Source organism: Myotis nattereri, assembly GCF_964212035.1.
Source record: "Myotis nattereri genome assembly, chromosome: 1".
Lineage (NCBI taxonomy): Eukaryota > Metazoa > Chordata > Mammalia > Chiroptera > Vespertilionidae > Myotis > Myotis nattereri.
The window spans coordinates 96,209,921-96,234,833 of NC_138075.1; the positions used below are offsets into that span (position 1 = coordinate 96,209,921).

Below are 24,913 nucleotides of genomic sequence, written 5' to 3' on the forward strand. Positions count from 1 at the left end.
GGGAATTTTCCAGAAATCAATTTTTCAATTCACTTTGCTCTCTTAAGTTGTGTCTAATCTATTTTTAATGACTATACTTTTTATTTTATAGTTCAACTATGGCTTCTGTTTTCTTTTCCTAGCACACTGTTTTTCTTCTTATGATTGAGGCCTTCTTTTATGTTTTATATCATTTTAAACATACTTATTTTATAGGCTATAAGACTGTTTTAAATTAGAGTGCTAAGGTTTTAATCTTGCTATTTGCTGTGCCTGCTGACTGGCACAGATAGCAGATTTTTCTCAAATGATTTATAATTTGGGATTGGTAGTAAATCTTTAGTGGCTATTTGTGAGCGAGTCCTACATTGTAGGTACAACTTTTCAGAAATATTTTTTATTTGCTTCCACTGGGTGACTGTGAAATACCACCTGCCACTTTTCTAATTTAACAGTTTAGGACTCCTGATGTGTGTAAATAAAAAACTCAAACCAAGCCATGGACCAACCAGTTCAGGGTTACACATTCTCAAACTGGATAATTTGTTCTCTTCCTACCTAATCTTAGAAGAAGACAGACCAGATTCCTTGCCACCTCTCTAGAAAGGTAGCTGGAATTTTTCTCAATTTCCCACTCACTAACAGCGTAACCCTAGAAAAGTAGCTGTTTTATGCATGCATCTCAGCACCAGTTCCCCACCATTACCTAATCTAAATGTCAGGAGAGGGACCTCCATCTCTGGCCAATCCCTGCATGACAGTTGCAAAATAAGCTTAAATAGTCACCAGTTCAGTCCTGATTTACTCCTCATTTCTGAACTTATTGTAGGAGCTGGAAGGCTAGGCTTGGTTATTTAATGCAAATTAATTCTGGGGCTTGGATTTTCCTGTGTACTTCTGATTTCAATCTGTTGGGATATGTTGCTTTCGTTGAAGAAAATCTGGCCTCACACAGACTTGGAGTTGGAAGGAAGAGTAGTCTTTTTGTAGCTAACTAGATATTTGTTGACATTACACCAAAACTCTACAAGTGGTATTTTTTTAGATGCAAGTTGCAGTGCAGAATTTGAAGCCATATCAATGAGCCTTCCATATTTCATATTACATTACAAACAGGTCTCTCCTGCACTTTTCCTGGCCCTTTTACCCATGTGTGATTCTGTAACATCATGCCTTGGTCATTTGGAAAATAGTGCTTCACTGAGTTTTGCAGATATTTCAAGTGTTTATACAGTTCATGGTACAGCAACAACAACAAAATTCCATTTCTTAATATCATCATTAATCTCATCCAAAAAAGGTTTTAAGTATTGGGAAGTTGGCAAACTCATGGTTTAATAGAAAAATAAACCTGCTATTATATATTATACAAGTTTTTCAAACTTTCAATACTTCCTTTCAAGCTTGAATTTTATCATTGGCATCAATACAGTTCATTGTCTTTGAAGTGACAGGCTCACTTTAATCATGTGAGACAATGTCTTCCAAATACCACCTACTCTGAATAAACATAATTTCTATGGCAGTAATTCTTTTAAGTTAAAAAGTATCCTATGAAAAAAAGCAGATAATTTAGTTTTCTTTGATATGCAAAGTATTTTCTGAGTACTTTCATTTCTTCCATATTAAAAACACTTGAGAATAAAAAGAAAATGTACTCAATGGTTCCAACTTAAAGCTCCATCAACCACATTTTTAATTAAAACTGGCATTAATTTTGGTCACGGTGGGTAAATGAATACACGGAACCTCACACAACCACATCAAAATTACAACTAAGCTACAGAACAACTATCATTCAGAACCACCTAAAATCTAGCTGAACAGAAGTCCTACAACTAGGAAATTAAAGAAGAAGCCACATTGGAACTAGTAAGAGGGGTGGTTCCACAACCACATGTGGTGGTTAAAAATTGGGAGAGATATCTCAGCTGCAGAGGCTTTCCCTGAGAAGTGAGAAGTTCTATCCCCACACCAGGTCCCTCAGTCCAGGGTTCCAGTGCCAGGAAGAGAAATCCCCATAACTTCTGGCTGTGTTAACCAGAGAGGATTGTGGGTGAGTGAGAAAGAGGCTGCTGGAGTCCTAGGCAGTTCCTCTTAAAAAGCCCACACACAGTTACTCAGACTCACTCACTCTGAGCTCCAACACTTGGCCAGCATCTCAAAAAGCACCAGGGACATACGAAGAGGAACTAAATCATCTGGCTTTGTGGTGAGAGTTCTAGGGGCAGATTTCTCTCAGAAAAAAAGTTCTGGCTGAAGCTATTGTTCCTTTAAAGAGCCCTCGCTCAACAGAGCTGACAGGTGGGAGCCATCAACCTGGCTAACACTGCCCCATCCTGGTGATTCCCTGAGACCCAGACCCACGCAAGCCACTTCCAGTGGCTTTTCCATACAAACGGCCTGTCTTTGTTCATACCAGGGACTTTCCTAAAATCTCTCAAAGATCCACAAACTCCAAACAAGCAGCATCTGCCCTTAGCTTGTCCTCATACAAAGTGGCCCCAGGATGGGCACTAACAGCAGCCAGCCAAGGTTTGCAGCTTGGTCTCTCCTGGGTACCTCCAAGCCCAGCACAAGTAGAAGCCTTCTACAGATAACTCTGTAGTTCATGCCAGGTGGCCCCATGGAGGGTACCAACAGCAGCTGATATTGACCTGGACCTCCTAGAAGGCCCCAGAGCCAGCACACCTGGTGGACAACTTCAGAGCACACTGAAGCACCACCCAACCACCTCCACAAGCGACACACTCAAGGGGCAGCTCATCAAGAACCAGAGCCCTGCTGAAGCAAGTCCTGCTCCATGGGGTGGGCCCCTGCACAGCAGGTCCTCAGCTATAGTAATGGCCAGTCCTCATAGCAGACTAGCCTAGGGATAAATCGTTCCTATTGACATGCCAATAGCAATCAAGGCTCAACTACAACAGGAAAGTGCACAGAGACCACACTGGGGAGGGATGAGGAGGGCACCTGGAGTTCCCAGCTCTGGTGACCCAGGAAACTGCACCCACTGAGCCCTACAGAGCACCTACTACATAAGGCCACTCTATCAAAACCAGGTGATGTAGCAGTTCTGCCTAAAATAAAAAACAGCCACAGGGAGGCTGCCAAAATGAGTAGGCAATGAAACATACCCCAAATAAAAGAAAAAAACAAAACTCCAGAAAAAGAACTAAATAAAATGGAGACAAGTAACCTACCAGATGCAGAGTTCAAAACACTGGTAGTAAGGATGCTCAATGAACTTAAGGGAAGAGTAGATGGACTTAGTGAGGATTTCAACAAAGACAAAGCAAACATAAAAACAGAGATAGAAGACATAAAAAAGAACCAGTCAGAAATGAAGAATACACTAACTGAAATGAAGAATGCATTACAAGGAATCAAAGTAGAGTAGATGAAGCTGAAAATCAAATCAGCAATTTGGAAGGAAGCAAACAACAGAGAGTTGGAAAAGCAAAAAGCAAACAAACAAAACAAAACAAAAAATCTTCCCCAAATGAGCATAATTTAAGGAGCCTATGGGACAACTTCAAAAGTACCAACATTCATATAACCAGGATGCTGGAAGGAGAAGAGAAAGAGAAATTGAAAACCTATTGAAAAAATAATGACAGAAAAATATCCCCTAAACTGGTGAAGGAAATAGACATACAAGTCCAGGAAACCAGAGAATCCCAAACAAGATGAACCCAAAAAGGTCCACACCAAGACACATCATAATTAAAATGCAAAAAGTTAAAGACAAAGAGAGAATCTTAAAAGGAACAAGAGAAAAGCAGTTAGTTACCTACAAGGCAGCTGCCATTAGACTGTCAACTGATTTATCAACAGAAACTTTATAAGTCAGAAAGGAGGGGCAAGAAATGCTCAAAGTGATGAAAAGCAAGGACCTATAGTCAAGATTACTCTATCCCGCAAAGCTGTCATTAAAATTGAAGGACATATAAAAAGCTTCCCAGACAAGAAAAAGGTATAGGAGTTCATCACTACCAAACCAGTATTACAAGAAATAGTAAAGGTTCTTCTTTAAGAATAAAAAGAAAAAGATAAAAAATGTAAATAATAAAATGGCAATAAATACATGTCTATCAACAATTACTTTAAATTCAAAGAAATGAAATGACCCAACAAATAACATAAAGTAGCTGAATGGATAATAAAACAAGACCCTTACACATGCTGTCTATAACAGACTTAGTTCAGATCTAAAGATACAAACTTGAAGTACAGGGATTAAAGTGAGATATTTCATCAAAATGGAAACAAACAAAGCAAAAAATCCTAGGGTAGCAATACTTATACCAGACAAAATAGACTTTAAAGCAAAGGCTATAATAAGAGACAAAGAAGGGCCCAGCAATTCTACTTCTGGATATTCATTTAAAGAAACCCAAAACACTGAATTGAAAAGACATATGCACCCCTATGTTTATTGCAGCATTATTTACAATAGCCAAAGCCAAGATATGGAAGTGACCCAAGTGTCTATCAATAGATGAATGGATATAAAAGAAGTGGTGCATATATATAATAAAATATGATTCAACCATTTAAAAATATTTGCACTTGCCCTCTGAAACAACATGGATGGACCTAGAGGGTACTATGATGAGTAAAATAAGTCACAGAGAGAAAACCAAATGCCATACGATTACACTTAAATGTGGAACCTAAAAATCAAAATAAATGAACAAGCAGACCAGAAACAGACTCGTAGATACCGAGAACATTTCAATGATTGCCAGATGGGAGGAAAGTTCGGAGATGGGCAAAAATAGTGATGGGATTTAGAAGTACAAGTTATGAGTTACGGAATAGTCATGGGGATGTAAAGTACAGCAAAGAGAATATAGTCAATAATCCTATCTAATAAAAGCGTAATATGCAAATCGACCAAATGGTGGAATGACCAGTTGGTGGGGGGCGGGGCCAGCAAGCAGGTACCACCCAGGCCAGCCAAGATGTGTGCCAGCAGGCAGAGGGAGGGAACGGTGATGGGGGGGTTGGCGACCAGCAGCGGTGGAGGGCCAATAGGGGAGGGGGGCTGGCACCGTCCCGATTGGCCCATCCAGTCGCCTCCCACAGAGGGAGACTGGACAGCAGTGGGGTGATGGGGGCAGTTGTGGGAGGCCCCCTGCCAGGGAAGGCACCATGGCTCTCCTTAAAGTCATGTTGACTGAACCCAAGGCGTGGGCACAGCCTTACCTTGGGGGCATTTCTGACCAAAAGGTGAGAATGCCTTCAGCTCAACTCTTCAAAGCCTAGATGCCAGGAATGGGTTTTTATTATGTAAATCTAATCAAGCACCAGGAATGAATGCGATTTGGGCCCACCCAGAGGTGATGATTCACGAAGAAGCTACAAGAATGCACACAATCCCCTTTTATTTACCCTTAGTAAAACTTCCTGATATTTGGCTATAAATAAAATTGTTGCCCTGGCTCTGGCCTCTGTTCATCTATCAGAGGGCAGATGCCACACCCAGGCCCAGCTTTTCCTCTATTTCTGTCTCAGTCTTGTTTTATTCATTTTTCCTCAACCCTCGTCACGTTTTATTCAAGATTTCATCAACCCCTGCGTTCTCTCTCTGCCCTGGTCGTGGGAAGAGAGAACACCCCCTTTTTTCTCCATAGGCAGTGCCATTCCCTGATCCCCTGTCAAGTTGCCTCCCAGAGAGGACAGGTGGTGGTAGCAGCAGGGTGATGGGGGCTGCGCTGTCCCCTGATTGCCCATATGGTTGCCTCCCGCAGAGGAAGGCTGGGCAGCGGCAGCGGCGGGATGATGGGGGCGGCGCTGTCCCCTTATCGACCAGCCCGGTCACCTCCCGCAGAGGGGAGCGGGCCTAAGCCATCAGTAGGACATCCCCTGAGGACTCCCGGACTGTGAGAGGGTGCAGGCCGGGATGAGGAACGCCCCCCCCCCCCATGCATGAATTTTCATGCACTGGGCCTCTAGTATTATAATAAACTAGAGACCTGGCACATGAAATTCATGTGTGGGTAAGGTCCCTAGGCCTGGCCTGCGATCAGGGCCACCTTCCCCAGCTCCCCGCAGCTGGCTGCACCCCCCGCCGCCACCCCCACCCCCCAGTTTCCCATTCACCATCTGGTGATTGGTGCCTGAAGGCCGGGTGAAGGGACCAAAGGGTCAGCTGTTCCCGCCCGCTCGCCGGCCCCGCCCCCGCTGCAGGTGGCCATCAGGTAATCGGAGCATGCTGGCCAGGAAAAGGGACCAAGAAGTGATCAGTGCGCCTCACAGTGATTGGTCCAGCGGTCATTCTGGTCATTTTGTCATTAGGGTCAATTTGCATATTACCCTTTTATTATATAGGATAGAGGCCTGATGCACAGGTGGGGACTGGCTGGCCTGGCCTGAAGGGGGCCGCAGATTGGGGTGGGGGATCCCCGCTGTGGGGAGGGGCTGGCTGGGGCAAGGGGCCATGGGGTTTGTAGGCCGGCCCCGCCCCCAATCAGGGTGGGGGTTCCCACTGGGGGAGAGGCTGGCCTGGGCTAGGGGCCGCAGGCAGTTTGCAGGCCAGCCACGCCTCCAGCTTTGTCAGGAAGGACGTCCAGAAGACGCCCAGACTACCTGGTCTAATTAGCATATTACCCTTTTATTAGTGTAGACTAGAGGCCCAGTGCACGAAATTTGTGCAAGAGTAGGCCTTCCTTCCCCAGGCTGCTGGCACCAGCTTCCCTCTAGCACCCGGGACTCGGGCTTCCCTTCAGCACCCAGACCAGGGCTTCCCTTAGGCTGCCAGCAGACACCTGGGACCCAGGCTTCCCTCCAGCCTCCAGCAGGCACCCAGGACCCAGGCTTCTCTCTGGCTGCCAGCATCCAGGATCCAGGTTTCCCTTGCAGCCCTGGCTTCGTCCAGAAGGTCATCCAGAAGGATGTCTGGTCTAATTAGCATATTACGCTTTTATTATTATAGATATGTATGGTGCCAGATGCTTACTATATTTATCAGAGTGATCACTTCATAAGTCATATAAAGGTCTAATCACTGGGTGGTACACCTGAAAATAATATAACATTATATATCAAAAGTAATTGAAAAATAAAAAATTATTTTAAAAAAACTGGCATTTGTTGTTTTTGTTTTTTTGTTTATATGTTCTGGATTTGGGGTTATATTTTATTCTTTTTTTAATTGTTTATGTCTCCTTTTTTTTTCTCCCCGTGACCCTCCCCCAGCCTCCCATGCCCCCAGTGTCTTGTGCCCATTGTTGTTGTTTTTACTGTGCGTGCATGGTGGCGAAAAATATGAGAGTGACTAGTGCCACTGCGTTGATTTGTGTGAAAGCATCAGCAGTTGTATCCACCATTGCTTTTCTTCATTTTTTACTAGTAAGTGGCAGTCTGGTGAATAAAGAAATAACATCATAATATTATTATGAAAACTTTTGACCTTGCAGACCCCTTGAAATAATCTCAGGGACCTTCAGGGGTCCACAGACCACACTTTGAAAACCATCACTATATACAAACTCTGAGTACATGTAACAAACACACAGAAATCTAACATTTCTTTGTGGCTGCACTATCCAGTAAATTACATGCCTCTAGCATAGGAATATTCATAATTTTTAAGTAATGCACATTTCCTTGAGTCCAGCATTTTACCTGAAGTCATAGGTCCAAGTTACTTCCAGAACCTGTTACTCTCAGAACCCGATCGTATTTTTCTATAAAACCATGATTTCAATGTCTGAAAGTTTTAAGAAAAAGACTAGTAGATTTTTAAAGAGTTGGTTTAAACACAGACACACAACAGGTTTTAGCATTTCATGAAACTTAAGTTTTGCTCAGTCCCTAAGGTTGTGCCATTATTCAGATTTTTTGAAAGTTCTACCTTTCACTCTGTCTTATAGCTGTAACTGTGAGTACATTTAAACCGAAACGATTTATGACAGTGTCCCAGACCAAGCACCTTTGGCATCAGTCCAGGACTGCTATTATTATCTTCTTTTATTCATTGCATCACTTCAAAACTATCCTTTCTTTCACACATTTATAAGTTTTTTCAACTCTTTATTTTTACTCTCATATATTTTATGGCTAAAATACTAGTCTATTTTCTGCTTTGTACAATAAATATGTTATTTGCTTGTACCATCACACCCGGGATATTTTAATACTCTTAAATAATTATGTCTATAATTAGATTTGTCACAAATCTAACAGTAATTGTAGCATATCTAAAAAATGGTGCTCCTCTCCACCCTCTTAAGTTTTATATAAAACCAGTCCCCTCCTATTCCTAGCAGAGTTACCTAAAATGTTTATCTTTCTATAAAAACATCTTTTACTGTGAATTCTTTTTTAATAGAAAAACAAAGTTTCTATTATATATGAGGCTTTATAGACATGAATAATCAAATACACCTCTTGGGCAACAAGAAACAAAAACTTGTAATGTCTTTGCTAATAAGAAGATGGCCCCTAGATGGGCAGAGTAAATTCAGACCAAAATTAACTATTTTAATGTTGTTCCAAAACAAATTTTCCTGCTACCTCAAAGTTAAACATCCTAGGCTTCTAAAGTGTAAGTTAAAACATTTATAATTCATTTCTAATAAAATGAAACCTCAATTTTCTTACAACTATTTTCCCAACTTTTCACTCTTAATTTATTAAGTCTTTGGAATCATATAGGTATATGTTAAAACATATTTACAAAAATGAAATTGTAAAATTTTTATGTCTTTCTACTAGCTTTAAGATTATCTCCAATAGTTCATATTGAAAAATATATAAAATCTGATTATTTGTAATTGGAAGAAGGTTAATACATTATTACTGAGATAGGAGATAGTTTAGGCATCTAAAATTCCAAGTCACAATTAACAAAGCAATTGAGTTCAACCTTCAGGATTGAATCTGTCCAATTCTACTCTGAAATTAGGCTAAATTTCCCCCTGATAAATTAAAACAAAGTATTGTTTAATACAAAGACTTAGATGAAAGAAGCTTTGGATCTCAGGGATGCAAAGATAACTCTCTGAAGGAGCAAAATAACAGTTTTCCCATCAACTTAATATTTTACCAGTGGGTTTATCAGCAATGCCAGTAACGGAGGTAATAGCTACCTGAAAACACAGAACAAGGCCCTTCCAGTGTCAAGATGATGGACTGCATTCACAAACTTATCACTTTTCTTACTCAGGATACCATTGAAATGACCAAACAAAACATAAACATTTTTAAATGCATGGTAACAGCAGAGAAAAATGTCATCCAAACATCAGGAAACAATGAGATATTTCCAGGAAATCTACTTATATAAAAACCATGGGTGGTGTTTGTCACATACAGAGGAACAGTGACCTAGCAGAAGGAAGTCAGTCCTACAGGGGTTGTCTTGGCAATGGCTGCGCCCTCCCTCAAGCTGTTTCCCGGAGCTGTTTCCTGTAAGGGCAGAGTTTGAGGCAGGAACCCACCCTGGGAGCATGGAGGCAGATCTTTCTAAAGTGTGCCACGCCAGCATGGGGTGAACCTGAGTGGGACAGCTGAAAGGCTTAGAAAAGACAGGCAAGAGAATGAAAGCCGGGTCTCCGTGGGACGCTGACCATGCCCACAGCCATGCCTTTAGTTTATAGCAGATGCAATGAGGCAAAGTAGGGCGTGACCAAGATGTTTACAAACATTCTCCTGGGTTTCAATCCTAGGACATGCACCTGAACTCTATCAAGCCCACATCTCTCAGGCATGTGGGGCCACGTGTTCGGACCATAGGTTCAAACTTACAACTACAGCTGTTGGCTATAATTGTGCTGGGAGGGCCCTGCCCTCCAAGCTGGGACTTGCACGTGGCAATGAAAGGACTGTGCCCTCTCATCAGTCCAAGGCTTGAACCTGTCCAAAACACTGTAGCGGCTCCCCACAATAAAGTTTTAATTCTGTTTCTTTGTTACTAATGTTGTGGCCCCACCCCATAACAAAGAAACCAAGGAAAATTTCCCCATTGAATTTCTGAATAGTATTACTCCTTCGAGAATGCCGTATCATGAATTAAAATTGAAAGTGGGTGCAATCATCATGCTATTGAGAAATCTCAATAGTAAATGGGGTCTTTGTAATGGTACCAGATTTATTATCAAAAGATTACGAACTAACATTATCGAAGCTGAAGTATTATCAGGATCTGCAGAGGGAGAAGCTGTTCTGATTCCAAGAATTAATTTGTCCCCATCTGACAATGGCCTCCCATTTAATTGATTCAATGACGGTTTCCCGTGATGCCAGCATTTGTGATGACTATTAATAAACCACAAGGACAAACTCTAGACAGAGTAGGCATGTTCCTACCTGTCTAGGTAGGAACCCGTTTTTGCACATGGTCAGTTATATGTTGCTTTCTCTCAAGTTTGAAGAGCATGTGATGTTACAGTTAAAGTTCTAAGTACTTCATCACAAGGGAAATTAGTCAAGCACTCTGAAAGTGTTTTCACTCTTAATGTGGTGTACAGGGAGATATTAGAATAAGTTTAATCACTTTATCAGTCATTGTTTGCATCATTGTTGTTTTTATATCATGTTTTTGTTGTTTTCATATCATGTTTTTGTCGTTTTTATATCATGCCTCTGTTGGTATTATATCCTTTTGTTACTGTTTATTAATAAATGTATATATTATTTTCATATACATTTTACTAATTTCCTTTCATCTCTCACACTTCTATTATAGAGAAAGGGCAAACAGCAATATTAAAATATCTCTGCTAATTAATTCCCCTTTTTAAAAAAATATATTTTATTGATTTTTTTACAGAGAGGAAGGGAGAGGGATAGAGAGTTAGAAACATGGATGAGAGAGAAACATCGATCAGCTGCCTCTTGCGCACTCCCCACTGGGGATGTGCCCGCAACCAAGGTTCATGCCCTTGGCCAGAATCGAACCCGGTACCCTTGAGTCCACAGGCTGATGCTCTATCCACTGAGCCAAACTGGTTAGGTAGTTAATTCCCTTTTAATGTGCATGAATTTCATGCACCGGGCTACTAGTATGATAATAATATTGGCTCAGGGAGACAAATCAAGGAACAGAGAGCCTAGATAGAGACACTTTTATATGAGAGTCTGACCAATGACTCCCATATAAAAGATAACACTTGTGTCAAGTAGTATTATGGCACATCAGTTGGAAAAGATAAAATGGTGCTATCTTTTTGGAAGAAGATAAAGAGGCACCACGGTTAGTTCTCCAACTTAATTTATTCTGGGAGGCTGTTCGAGAAGCAATTTGAAAACCGAATTATTTTTTCTCATTAGAAATAATGTAAATTGAATTAATCCACTTTAGGCCCCCAAATGATTCCCTGTTTTAACCTTATTATATACAGTGCATGTCTAATGTACTGTTTAATCTGTCAATAAACATTTCCTGAATTTATCAAACCACCCCCTACTAGCCTTAAATGAATTTTTAATATACCACTGCCTCCTAAATGCTATCACTGGCTATTGCTTTTGTTTATCCAATCAACAACAGTTTTTCTACCTATTCAATTGCCAGTAATTGTTAGTTTTTGGGCACTTTCACACCCTTAGCAACATTATCACTCTTGATGGTCTCTTTATGTTTTAAAATTGTATTAATTATTGCCCAGCAGCGTTACTCAGTGGCTGAACATCGACCTATGAATCATGAGATCTTGGTTCAATCCTGGTCAGGGTATATGTCATGCCGGGTTTCGGGGGGCATGCAGGAGGCAGCTAATCAGTGATTCTCTTTCATCATTGCTGTTTCTGTATCTCTCTCCCTCTCCCTTCCTCTTTGAAATCAAGAAAAATATATATATTTTTAAAATTGTACTAATCATTGATTTCAGCCAGCAACAAAAGCATTCTCTCGTTTGTCATACTGAGGTATCAGCATAAAGAGGTTGTCTGGTCAAAAACAAGTTTTGGTTGACAACCAAGACATTTTTTGCTGTGAACAACTTGGTTGAGAACCCAAATTGTTTGAATGGGAGACTTTCAAGAAACGAGGTTTGACTGTAAAGTGAGAGCTCTTCATGGATAGGAGTTAAGACTTCAGCAGCGGTTCTCAACCTGTGGGTCGCGGCCATCGGAAAACACATATAGCATATCAGATATTTACATTACGATTCATAACAGTAGCAAAATTACAGTTATGAAATAGCAACGAAAATAATTTTATGGTTGGGGGTCACCACATGAGGAACGGTATTAAAGGGTCGCAGCATTAGGAAGGTTGAACCACTGGAAGCTGTAAAACTTAGAAGTCAGGAAAATCTCTTTATTAATTTAGGATAGGAGATGTTTTCTTAAGAAATAACTTATACTTGCCCAGGAACACTGTATTATTTAAGGTACAAGGAACAATTGACAAATAGTAAAAAAAAAAAAGTCATAATTTAGGGACAATAGAAGTTTATTTCTACTCAGTTATCATTTAGGGGGATATGCCAGATTAATGAGTCACACTTCTCGATATGGGATTTTGAGGACCCAGGTTCCTTCTCGCTGATAGCTTTGCTATCTCTTAAGGCTTGTCCTCGTCCACTCCAGCTGGTGGTGGAAGGGGAGAATATGGAGGAAGCATACTCATTTCTTAAAGGAAGTGGCACATAGAAGTTACACTTATATTTCATGTTTGACAACTAATCACATGTGTGAACCTGGCTACCAAGAGAGAGGGAAGGGTGGACATTATAGAAAATGTAGCTCTTGCCTAGGCAGCTGCTTTTTAGCCACAGTTTCGTTATCGTGGAAGGGGAGAGCTGACATTGGGGAGCAACTGTCTCTGCCTCAGAAACTATTATGGAAAGGCAAGTCATAGACTGGAGAAGATAAAGTTAAAAACCATAGGAAATTCTGTTTTGTGTCCGTTTGATTGGCAAAATGTCTGCTAACCCCAAGTCTTAGGCTATGAGACACAGGAAACACTGGAACACTCTTAGGTGTTTACCACTGTGCAGGAAGGAGACCTGTGAAGGGATGTTCAATAAGGAAAAGGTGGAAACAACCATAGTGCTCCTCAGTTAAAAGGAATATAAATTACTGTTCATGAATATGATAGAATATTATTCAGCTGTTAAATGGATGAACTAGATCTGTATATATCTACCTAGATATCTCAATACAGTATTGAATGAAAAATCCAGTTGTACAGGAAAATATGTATACATACTAGAGGCCCAGTGCTTGAAATTTGTGCATGGATAGGGTCTCTAGGCCTTGCCGGCGATCAGGGCCAATCTGGGCCTTCCTTCCCCCTGGTCCCTGGCTGCTGGCTGGGGCCTTCCTTCCCCTGGATTCCAGCTACTAGCTGGGGCCTTCCTTCGTTCCACGTCACCCCCTGGTGGTCACCACACGTCATAGCAAGTGGTTGAACTCTTGGTCGAACTCCTGAGGGGACAATTTTCATATTAGCCTTATATTATATAGCATATCAATGACAAGCCAGAATTTAGCATATTAAAAGCAGGCACAAAACAAGGATGCCAGCTCTCTATATTTTTATTCCATTTTTTTTTTCGGAGTTCCTGGCCAAGACAATCAGCCGAAAGAGAGAGAGTAGTGGTATAATATTGGAAAGAAGGAAAGAAGGACATAGAATTAGCATGGTGGCCTTTACTGCGTTTGTTGTTTTTCAGTTCTAAATCCCTTCTTTTCTTTATTATTCCTGTGTTCTCTCTCTCTCTTTTTTTTTTTTTTTTGCAAAGGAGTTGGGGCACACTTATGGCTGCTTTCGGAGCCCAAAACCTAGTCAAATTTTTTTTATTTAAAAACTATTTACTGAAGTCTTACCACAGGTAAAGAATCTTTATTGGCAGTGTGTGTGTGTGTGTGTGTGTGTGTGTGTGTGTGAACACATGCACACCACGACAGTGTGAGTCCTACACTAATCTTCCTATCTTGCTACATATACTAGTAGACACTACCTTCTTTTTTTTTTCAATTAAATCTTTATTGTTTAGATTACTACATTTGTTCCTCTTTTTTTCCCCCATAACTCCCTCCTCCCAGTTCCCACCCCACCCTCCGCCCTCACTCCCCACCCACTGTCCTCATCCATAGGTGCACGATTTTTGTCCAGTCTCTTCCCGCATCCCCCACACCCCTTTCCCGCCCCCAAGAACAGTCAGTTCATTCCCTTTCTATGTCCCTGATTCTATTATAATCACCAGTTCATTCTGTTCATCCGATTATTTATTCACTGAATTCTTAGATTCACTTGTTGATAGATGCATATTTGGTGTTCATAATTTGTATCTTTACCTTTTTCTTCTTCTTCCTCTTCTTAAAGGATACCTTTCAGAATTTCATATAATAGTGGTTTGGTGGTGATGAACTCCTTTAGCTTTTCCTTATCTGTGAAGCTCTTTATCTGACCTTCAATTCTGAATGATAGCTTTGCTGGATAAAGTAATCTTGGTTGTAGGTTCTTGGTATCCATCACTTTGAATATTTCTTGCCACTCCCTTCTGGCCTGCAAAGTTTCTGTTGAGAAATCAGCTGACAGTCGTATGGGTATTCCCTTGTAGGTAACTGAGTTTCTTTCTCTTGCTGCTTTTAAGATTCTCTCTTTGTCTTTTGCTCTTGGCATTTTAATTATGATGTGTCTTGGTGTGGTCCTCTTTGGATTCCTTTTGTTTGGGGTTCTCTGCGCTTCCTGGACTTGTAAGTCTATTTCTTTCACTAGGTAGGGGAAGTTTTCTGTCATTATTTCTTCAAATGGGTTTTCAATATCTTGCTCTCTCTCATCTTCTGGCACCCCTATAATTCTGATGTTGGTACGCTTGAAGCTGTCTTAGAGGCTCCTTACACTATCTTCATATTTTCAGATTCTTTTTTCATTTTGCTTTTCCGGGTGGGTGTTTTTTGCTTCTTCGCATTTCAAATCTTTAACTTGATTCTTGCGCTCCTCTGGTCTGCTGTTGGGAGTCTGTATAATATTCTTTATTTCAGTCAGTGTATGCTTAATTTCTAGTTGGTCCCTTATCACAACATCGAGGGTCTCATTAGATTTCTTGAGGATCTCACTATATTTATTGGCGGTCTCACCAGTCTTTTCGAGGGCCTTACTAAATTTATCGGCAGCTTCGAGACAGTTCTTGAGAGACCATAAAAGTGTGGTTTTGAGCTCTATATCCAGCATTTTGCCTTCCTCCATTTCTGTCCTGTTTCTTTGTCTCCACATTTTTTATGCTTTCTTGGTGCACCCCGTAGTGGTCTTTGTGCACTGTCTTGTTGTAGTTAAGCCTTGATTGTGTAGGTTACACTGGGGGGGATTTGACCTCCAGGCCAACTGGCTGTGAGAATCAGCTGTGTCTGCAGTGGGAGAACTTATGTCCTCTAGGGAGGTGCTAATCTAGCCTTTGCCTGAGGCTAACCAGCAAATGCCTCTGTGCAGGGCTTGGGCAGGGCGGGTCCCAGGAGATCAACAGGGTGGGCCAAGTGAGCAGTTATGGCTGCTCTCAGTCCCAACCCCAGAGGCTCTGCCTCTCAGTGTCCCAGCAACCACTGCAAGTACCTTGGAGAGAAAGCTGCCCTCGAGTTCCAACCGATGCCAGACAGTCCTGCTTCTCCTGTTTGAGTCTGGGTCCCCAGAGACTTGCCTGGAACTGGAGCCCAGAGCCTGAGACTCCCTCCCGATTGAAACAGACAACCGCGCCCTCAGTCGCCAGCCCGCTCCGCACGCACCTCCGCACCTTAGTATTTTACTTCCGCACCACACCTCCTCTGAGTCTCGGTATGCTTTTCTCTTTCCTTCTAGTTGTAGAATTTCCCCTCAGCCAGCTTTCCTGTGGTTCTGGGTGATGTCCGTTCTGTCTTTTAGTTGTATTTTTGAAGTGGTTGTGCGAGGCAGCGTTCTCCTTTGTTTACCTATGCCGCCGTCTTGGTTTCTCTCCTCCTGTTTTCTCTTGAGCCTAAGTTTTGTTTCATTTTTTGTTTTGTTTTTTTTTGGAGAACGATTAAAGTGTTATCTTTAATGCAGGTCCCAAACATTAGGATACTTTTATTTTTCATTCCTATACAGCATAATATGTGACTTCCAGCTCTTCTCGGCTGTCATTGTGTCCCAGGGATCTTTTAATACTCAGAATTCCCTCCTCTCCATGTTTTAAATAAAAGAAGTAGATGGGTATGTGTGTGTGTGCACACATGCCAGTTCTCGATTGGGTACTTTTTAAATTACACAGCAGAGCTTCAAACTGCTGGGCAGTTATTTTTAATACCTTTTCTACTCATAATAGAAGACAGAAAAGGGATTTCACAGCTTAGTTTATTTATTATCATTTCGGTAACCAGGAGTGTATTTTTCAGCTTCAGTGCCTCTACAGGTCTTTGAGAGGTTGAAAACAAATGTTGCACTGGGACCAGTTAAGCCTTATTTATACTTCTGTTACTGAAGCCTCATTTAAAATAATTTTTACTGTATGTGTACTAAAGTTAGATTATTGGCACTAGATTTCCTTGTAAACATTAAGCATTTATTTTTAAGATATGTATAAATGAAGGTAATTATAGTTTTCCTGTAAGAATTGGTTACATATAGAACTGATTTTTACTGACTTTTTCTGCTTACAAATGTAGTTATAGAAAACAAATGCTTATGCACACATCTTTACACTATTTAATAGAGCATTATGTTTATACATTTTGAAATGGTTCTTTTTCTTAATAGTGCATTTTAAATATTTTAGCATGTCATTCTTTTTAGGGATCTTACTTTTGAATAAATGTATTTTTTATATGAAATTAATTTCAGAGTCTCCCTTCTCTCCAGACTTTGTTACTCCTAACTCCTTCCTGTTCACAACTCCTTCCACTTTTGTCCTCTTCTTGTTGTTCAGGGGAGAAAAATGAAGTACACTTTTTTTACATGGTTGAATCTTCAAAGGGACATGTTTAGTTAAAATAAATGAGATTTTGCTGATATGGCTACACATAATATTTAGTAATAGGTGCTGGTTTGCCTTATTGCTGATAAGCCATGTCTTTGGTTATATATTTATCTATTGGATTCCAAAATGTTACCACACAAAAAATTTGCCAAACTATATCAGAGTGAATTTTTTCTGGAGTTAAAAAGGGAAATTACAGAGAATATAATCTGAAGCTCTGCCATGTTATTCAGTATGATAGCCACTATCCACCTGTGGGTATTTAAATCTGTTAGAATTAAGTAAAAAGTTGAGTGCTTCAGGTACACAATCCACAGTTCCTTCCTGTGCGCAGTAACCACATGTGAATAGTCCAAATGCATATTGAACAAGCAGATGCAGAACGTTTTCAACATCACAGAAAGTTCTCTTAGGCAATCTTGGGGTGATGTCTATACATGTTACCTTTTTATTTTATTAAAATTTTAAAATTTTAATTTTCTTCTCTGGTATAATAAAAAAGCAGAATTTCTGTCAATATTTTTGGAAATAATGAATAGTTCAAAATTATTTAGAGTAATTTTTGCTTTCCTGCCAGCTTAATTTTTAAAATTATGTACTGAAGTAAAATACATTAGAACATAGGGTTCCCAGTTAGTAAATTATAGAACACTTAAACAATTCTTGATATAGAAAGTCCCGGTGTGGGCAAGGTAAGGGGGGGCTTGTGGGTGACAATCTAGAGAAGGCAATGTAGAAAGAGAAACTGAGAGTTGTGTGTTTTTAATCACCACCCGAGGGCATGTTTTTATTGATTTTAGAGAGAAGAAGGGACAGAGAGAGAAAGAAACTTCAAGTTTCTTTCTTGACAGAGAGAAACATTGATTGGTTGCCCTGACCAGGAGTCAAACCCACAACCTTATGGTGTATAGGACGACACTCCAACCACCTGGGCCACCCTGCTAGGGCAATAGTTTACTGTTTTTAAAAGACACTCAGAAGCAGAAAATTAAGTGGAGAAATAATGTATTTATTAGGGGCAGGTAATTTTAGGTTATAATTATGGTATGAATGTAAATTAATCTAGAAAAATCAGGAACCACAGGAAAAAAATATTAATAGGGGAGGGGAGGAGAGGAACTTTCAGTAATCCTATTGTCATTGAGAATAGCCAGACTCTTAGTCACATATCTATCCAGCCTCCTTTTTTGCCCTTACAAACAGGTCATATTCATTCAGCAGTAAATGAGGTCAGTGGAAAACATAGATGAGATGTGAGTCTGAGAGGCAGGCAAGCAGGGTGCTAAAGAGCTCTGAAGCTGACCAGATGGCCTGAGGTTTAAATCCCAACTCCGCATTTACTGTTTGTGGGACCACAGCAACTTATTTCTCCCCTGTGTACCTGTTTATCTATAAAACTAGAGGCCCAGTTCCTGAATTCGTGCACGGGTGGGGTCCGGCCAGCCCTGTCCCAGTCAGCTGATTGGGGCTGGGCCTGTTGGGAGGAGGAGATGGTGGGAGGTTAGCCGGTGGGCCTGCCTTGATCAGGGCCCAATCAGGGCTGGGCCAACTGGGGGGAGGGGCTGTGGGCAGTGGGCTGGCTGGCCTCGCCCCCAAATGGGGGGGATTGGGCCTAAGATGGCAGTCAGACATCCCTCTGGCAGCCCGGCAGCCCTCGGGGGATGTCCACTTGCCAGCGGGGAGCAGACCTAAGCTGCAGTCAGACATCCTTAGCGCTGCTGAGGAGGCGGGAGAGGCTCCCACCACCACCGCTGTACTGGCAGCCATCAGCCTGGCTTGTGACTAAGCAGAGCTCCCCCTGTGGGAGTGCACTGACCACCAGAGGGCAGCTCCTGCATTGAGCGTTTGCCCCCTGGTGGTCAGTGTGTGTCATAGTTACCAGTCATTCCCAGTCTTTCTGCTGTTAGGATCAGTTTGCATATTACCCTTTTACTATATATGATAGAGGCCTGGTGCACGGGTGGGGGCCGGCTGGTTTGCCTTGAAGGGTGTCCCGGATCAGGGTGGGGGTCCCGCTTGGGTGCCTGGCCAACCTGGGTGAGGGGCTGATGGCTGTTTGCAGCTGGTCACACCCCCTTCAGGGTGGGGGTCCCCACTGGGGTGCCTGGCCAGCCTGGATGAGGGGCTGATGGCTGTTTTCAGGCTGTCTGTACCCATTTTAGGGTGGGAGGGTCCCCACTGGGGTGCCTGGCCAGCCTGGATGAGGGGCTGATGGCTGTTTACAGGCTAGCCACACCCCCTTTAGGGTGGGGGTCCCCACTGGGGTGCCTGGCCAGTCTGGGTGAGGGGCTGAGGGCTGTTTTCAGGCTGGCCAGGACTGAAGCTCCTAGCCCCTCCTTTTTTTCTTTTCTTTTTTTTTTCTGGGATTTATTTACCTTCTATAATTGAAACATTGTTGCTGTCACTGGCACTCCCAGCTCTGAGGCTGCGGCTGGCTGAAAGCACATATCTGGGGTTTGTTTAGCTTCTATAATTGAAACATTGTTGCTTCCAGAGCTCAGAGCTGGGACAGGGCAGGTGGGGAACCTTGGCTTCCTCCATCACTGGAGCAAGCAAACCTCCTGCTTGCTTCAGCTGCGTGGCTGCCAGCCACCATCTTTGTTGGCAGTTAATTTGCATATCTCGCTGATTAGCCAATGGGAAGCATAGCAGAGGTATGGTTAATTACCCTTTTTGTCTTTTATTAGATAGGATAGATGAGATGATGGAGCTATCTACTATTCATGTTCTTGAGGGTTAAGGTATTCAGATATTGAACTCATTAAAGACTGTATTACTAATAGTACTGATAACTATTAGGTAGGTAATACAGGCACATGGTAGCTAAGACGTATGAGCATCTAGATTATTGCAGGAAAACAGACATTTAAACAAGTAGTTGCAGTAAGTTGGAGGAGTTTATGAGAGGGTAAGTTCAGTGATAGTAAATGTTGAGTTAACACAATTCTTGATAATTAGGGAAAATTGATTTAACTTTTAGAATGGTTGGTTTTAAATTATACTGTCACAGTTTTTCAAATCAAATCTTACTTTTTATAAATCTGTGTTCTTGAAATTTTGTTTATTACTCAAATGTGACAAATGTTTAACAGTTCCAAGATATTAAGTAAAAATGTTGTCCTGATCATTCTGATAATATCATAAATGTCAGATTTCTCTCCCTGATGCTTTGCATTATGTACTGGGCTGCCAAAATGGTAACAGAATCCTCTCTTAGCAATAGAATCAGGGTACTCAAAGTAAAATCTATCTTCCAGACGTTTTACAAAAAAGTTTGGTTAAGCTTTGAGTATAATTAAAGAGTGTATCACTTGATACTTATTAGAAACAGGAAATTGAGAGGTTCAACTACTTTTCATATTGTATAGTGGGGGGCAGTTTGGTCAACTATAAATAAGAGGCTAAACTAAGTTTTCAAGTATAAAATTTTAAGTGCACCTCTGTAAGGGCTGAAATAGATTAAACAAGTGCCAACTGTTTTATGTTTGTCAAAACGTCTTTCATTTCTAAACAATAATACTAAAATTTTAAAGGAATTCATCTTATAATGCTTTATAATATTTTTCCCTTTGTGTTTCTTGAGTAATGATGATGGAAAGTTAGATTCCAAATTATTTTTTATTTATTAATATAATTTTACTGTTTTCCATTATGGAAAATTATTTAAGCTAACTAGCTATAAGAAATGTCTCTAATTGTGAGAAATCCCATTGTTTCTTAGAAATTTGAATTTTGAGGGTGAAGTTGGCAATTTGGAAAATAATAAGTTAAAGGAACAGTGTGTTCCTGGAGTACCACACAGGTCCATCAGCGCCCGCTTCTGTGCTCTGGATGCTTAGTGCATACCAGCTGTCAGGATGTAGCTGCCAGATTACCGCTTTCCTTTAATCATAATTTATGTTTTTAACAGGAATATAAACTACAACCAATGCTTGAAGTATTGAAGCAATATGTTTAAGAAATTAAAGGTTTTAGATAGCTAATGTTTGTTGGGGGCAAAAAAAACCCAAAAAACAAAACAAAAAACCCCCACAAAGGTGTAGTTTCTATGTGGGTTCTATTTGTTGACGATTTTATTTTCTGTTTGACTTCATGTTAGAAACACTGGACCATAGTAATAGATGAATTATGTACAAATATTTGTCATCTATAGAACCATTTATTTTTTTTGTTTAGAATGTTCAATGATCAGTTTCTATTTGCAATGATAAAAATAGTTAAATATCTCAGATGTTTGCTAGCAGTTGAACTTATATTCATTTGCTTTTCTTGCAGATTTATGAAAAACTACACTATTATGAGAGGCAGAATCCTGTGCCCATCCTCCACAGCGCAGCAGCCTTGGCGGATGATGTAAGTGTGTCCTTCTGAGATCACTGGGACAGGTCTGCCACCAGCCTGGCTGCAGCAGAACTTATCCTAGTGCAGACAGATGCACGCGATACTATGAGTGAAAACCAGAGAAGTTGCAAATGTTTCCAAAAGTCCTGTCATCACAGAGCTTATGCTGATATTAGCTTATTTTCAATCTCCTGTTTTCAAACTTTTGCATGTAGATACCTCTTGTTTTGCCTTGGTAACTACGTAATATAAATTTTAGGCTGTAATTCTCTCAGGGAGAGAGAAGCTGTCAGCTCTTAGTGTACGCAGAAAGTCACAGACAAGAGGAATGCTTTGGAGAAATAAAGACAAATGAGATAGCTCTTTTGCTGACAGTACTAAAAAATGACAGATACTAGTATAGGAATGAGGCATAAGAAATACATAAAAAGACAGGATTGTTTTTAAAATGGATTATAAAGCATAGTAATGATTTATGGGTATTAGACCTTTCCAAATTACCTTCATAACCAAAAGATAAATTTTAGAAGCAGCTGGCATTGATGGAGTAGTTAATTTCCTGTAGCTATAATTTTATTTTCAATCTGGGGTAAGGAACTAACTTGCTGTTTCTTACTGTTAACTTTCGGACTTGGATGAATTGAGAGCACACCTGGGTAAACTGTAAGGGACACTAAGCTAGATGAGAAATACGTTTAGTGTGAAGGCTGGTTTTGGTGATCTCCTGCAGCTAATTTTTTGCTTTTTAAGTTTTTACTTTGTTATGTTAAAACCAATTATAATTCAGTTTAGTAAAATATCAGGGCCATAACTACAATTTAAAAAAATGGCCATCTTCAGATGTTGATTTTCTTTTATGTATTTTATATTTCTAATTTAGAAAATAAAGCATGTAATCTCTAAGTGGTGGGCTATTCATTTAGTTCCCATTTTTCTTTCCATTTTGAATCTACAGAAATTACAAATTAGAAGGATATTTCAGTATACATGTTTTATAAGGAAGTTTGCCTCTGCATTATAGAACCAAAACATTTAAAGGGAAGATGAATAAAAGTGTAGATAGAGTTTTACAGAAAGCTGCAGTTGCCACTTGAGAAAGTAAAATTTTAAAAAATTTACTATTGAAGGTTTGAAGAAATATTTGTTTGTAAATCAATGTAATTGAGGCCCAATTATATTATGATAACTTGCTTTTAAAAAAATTAGAGACTAATATATAAATATGGAATAATAGTAATTCATCAGAGCAATGTATTGAAATGTTAAAAAATATTGTTATATATTAAGTGACCAAAGAGTGCAAAGAGCCCTTTGCAACTCTTAGTAAGCTAATTCTGTAAAAGTGTTACCTCGAAAAGTAAAAACCACTTTTTGAAATGTTATAAATGAATATACCAATTTTATTGGATTTTATTTTGTGTGTGTAATTTATATTTCATCCTTCTTTTAGAGAAAAGTTCTTTTCCAGAGATAAAAACAGGACAAATTCTATGCAATGTTTAAGAAAGGTTTTTAAATTAAAATATATGTACATAGTTTTAATTTTGTACTGCATATTTCATAATTTTAATCTTTTTTTCTATTTGAATCTTGCTTTTCTTCTTATGAAAATTATATGAGCCTTCCTATATCCTAATATTGAATAGAAATGTTGTTAGGAAGATCTTAGTTAAGAATATGAGGCAGATTCAAAGCTCTAGTCCTTGCTTTAACTAGAACCAGCAAATGGGAATTGTTGATCATTGTAATAGAGTATAGTAGTTGTCAACCTATTATAAGTCATTTTATGATTAACCTGGTTTATATTTAACAGACTCCATAGTCTGTGTAGGTAAACATAATAAAAGTTTTGGACCTTTGCCTTATTAGAGACATTCTAGTTCTTTTTACCCAGCTCTAAACAGCAAGCTACTATGGTTTTTTGGAAACCCTGTGGGTTTCACCACCTCATTCAGAGCTCCCCCCACCCCCTTCTTTCTATTTTCTTTCTTTCTTTTTTTTTTTAATAGTGTCAAAGTTTAATCCAGTACTTTTTACAAGTAGTCCTTTGTCTGCATGCAAAAGGCCATTTTGGTAGATGAAGTGCTGTGGTTTGCCCTCATTGCAATAAATCAAAAGGTGATCTGGCTGATGTGATTCCTTGGGCTGTGCTTAGCCAAAGGCCTGGGCTGGGATCTGGGCTAGTAAGGGTCTAAAAAGAAAAGCAATGATTGATATACTGTTTTATTTCATGCTGTCTTTTCCTTAATCACTGGACAGTCCACCAGATAGATCCGTAGTGGGCGCACATGGAACTACATGATGCTCTTATTAAATGTTCTTTATGTCAATGTGATCTGTCTTGCAGCTGGCTGAAGAGCTGCAGAACAAGCCATTAAATAGTGAGATCAGAGAGCTGTTGAAACTACTGTCAAAACCCAATGTGAAGGTGAGGACATGCAATGAATATCTTCCAAAAGGTCCACTTCAGATGAATTTTGCTTTGAGCTTCAATTTTCAAGTAAATTTATTTTCAATAAGTGCATAGTATTTTAATAGCCTAAATCTCATTAAGGAAAAAGAGGTGAGCTTTTAATGATAATGTTGTGACACTCTGAAGGTGGCTTCAAGGTTGTTTTCCTTTTGAATGAAGTTATGTGTACAGAATACAGAACCTATTAGTGATTTGGTTTATGTTCATTTTACTAGTTAATGATATTGTAATATATTTTACAATTATATCTTTTCCTGTAGGATCAGTTTAACATTCCTCTTCTTCCTCCTCCTCCCCCTCCCTTTGTCCTCCTATATTACCAAGGCATGTTTTAATATATCCTACTATTTTACAAAGTAGAGCAGCTTTCAGTGTAAATACGACTATATTATTGATAATATTTTAATTCTTCTTGCCATTTTTCTCCCATGCTTATCACTTATTTTTCCTCTAACTGTGATTAGTTAACATAAGGCAGTGATGGCAAACCTATGACACACGTGTCAGAGGTGACACGCAAACTCATTTTTTTGGTTGATTTTCTTTGTTAAATGGCATTTAAATATATAAAATAAATATCAAAAATAGAAGTCTTTGTTTTACTATGGTTGCAAATATCAAAAAATTTCTATATGTGACACGGCACTAGAGTTAATTTAGGGTTTTTCAAAATGCTGACACTCCGAGCTCAAAAGGTTCGCCATCACTGACATAAGGCATTTAAAAAATTTCCTGTTAATTCTAAGGTCCTAAATGCATTAAATCCCAAAAGCTATATACTCACTGGATTTGACTCTACTGCAATTGTATATAAAATATTGTTCATGAGTCAAAATTACATATGGATTACATAATATATGTAATATAAATGATTAGTTATTTTATGATGATTTCTGATAAGCATATATAGACTGTTGGATGAAAATGTCTTCCTTGATACAAAAACTAGTTTCTACCTTCCTTGAAAAATCTCCATTGGAGTTGTGCTATATGTGTCTTAATTTGATATTCAAAAAAAGAAAGGGCCCTAACCGGTTTGACTCAGTGGATCGGGCGTCGGCCTGCGAACTGAAAGGTCCCAGGTTCAGTTTCGGTCAAGGGCTTGTACCTTGGTTGTGGGCACATCCCCAGTGGCGGGAAGGGGGGCGGGGGAGGGGGGGTGTGCAGGAGGCAGCTGATGGATGTTTCTCTCTCATCGATGTTTCTGACTCTCTGTCCCTCTCCCTTCCTCTCTGTA

The 24,913-nt window shown here is 40.0% G+C and overlaps 1 protein-coding gene across 1 annotated transcript in view; it reads left to right on the top strand.

Moving 5' to 3' along the window:
* MPP7 (MAGUK p55 scaffold protein 7) overlaps positions 1-24,913 on the top strand; it is a 302,612-nt gene that overhangs the window by 163,581 nt on the left and 114,118 nt on the right. Inside the window, exons 4-5 of the mRNA XM_081087501.1 lie at positions 21,138-21,215; positions 23,551-23,631. Of these exons, the coding sequence (XP_080943627.1) occupies positions 21,138-21,215; positions 23,551-23,631 (159 nt within the window). The remainder of the gene's footprint in view (positions 1-21,137; positions 21,216-23,550; positions 23,632-24,913) is intronic.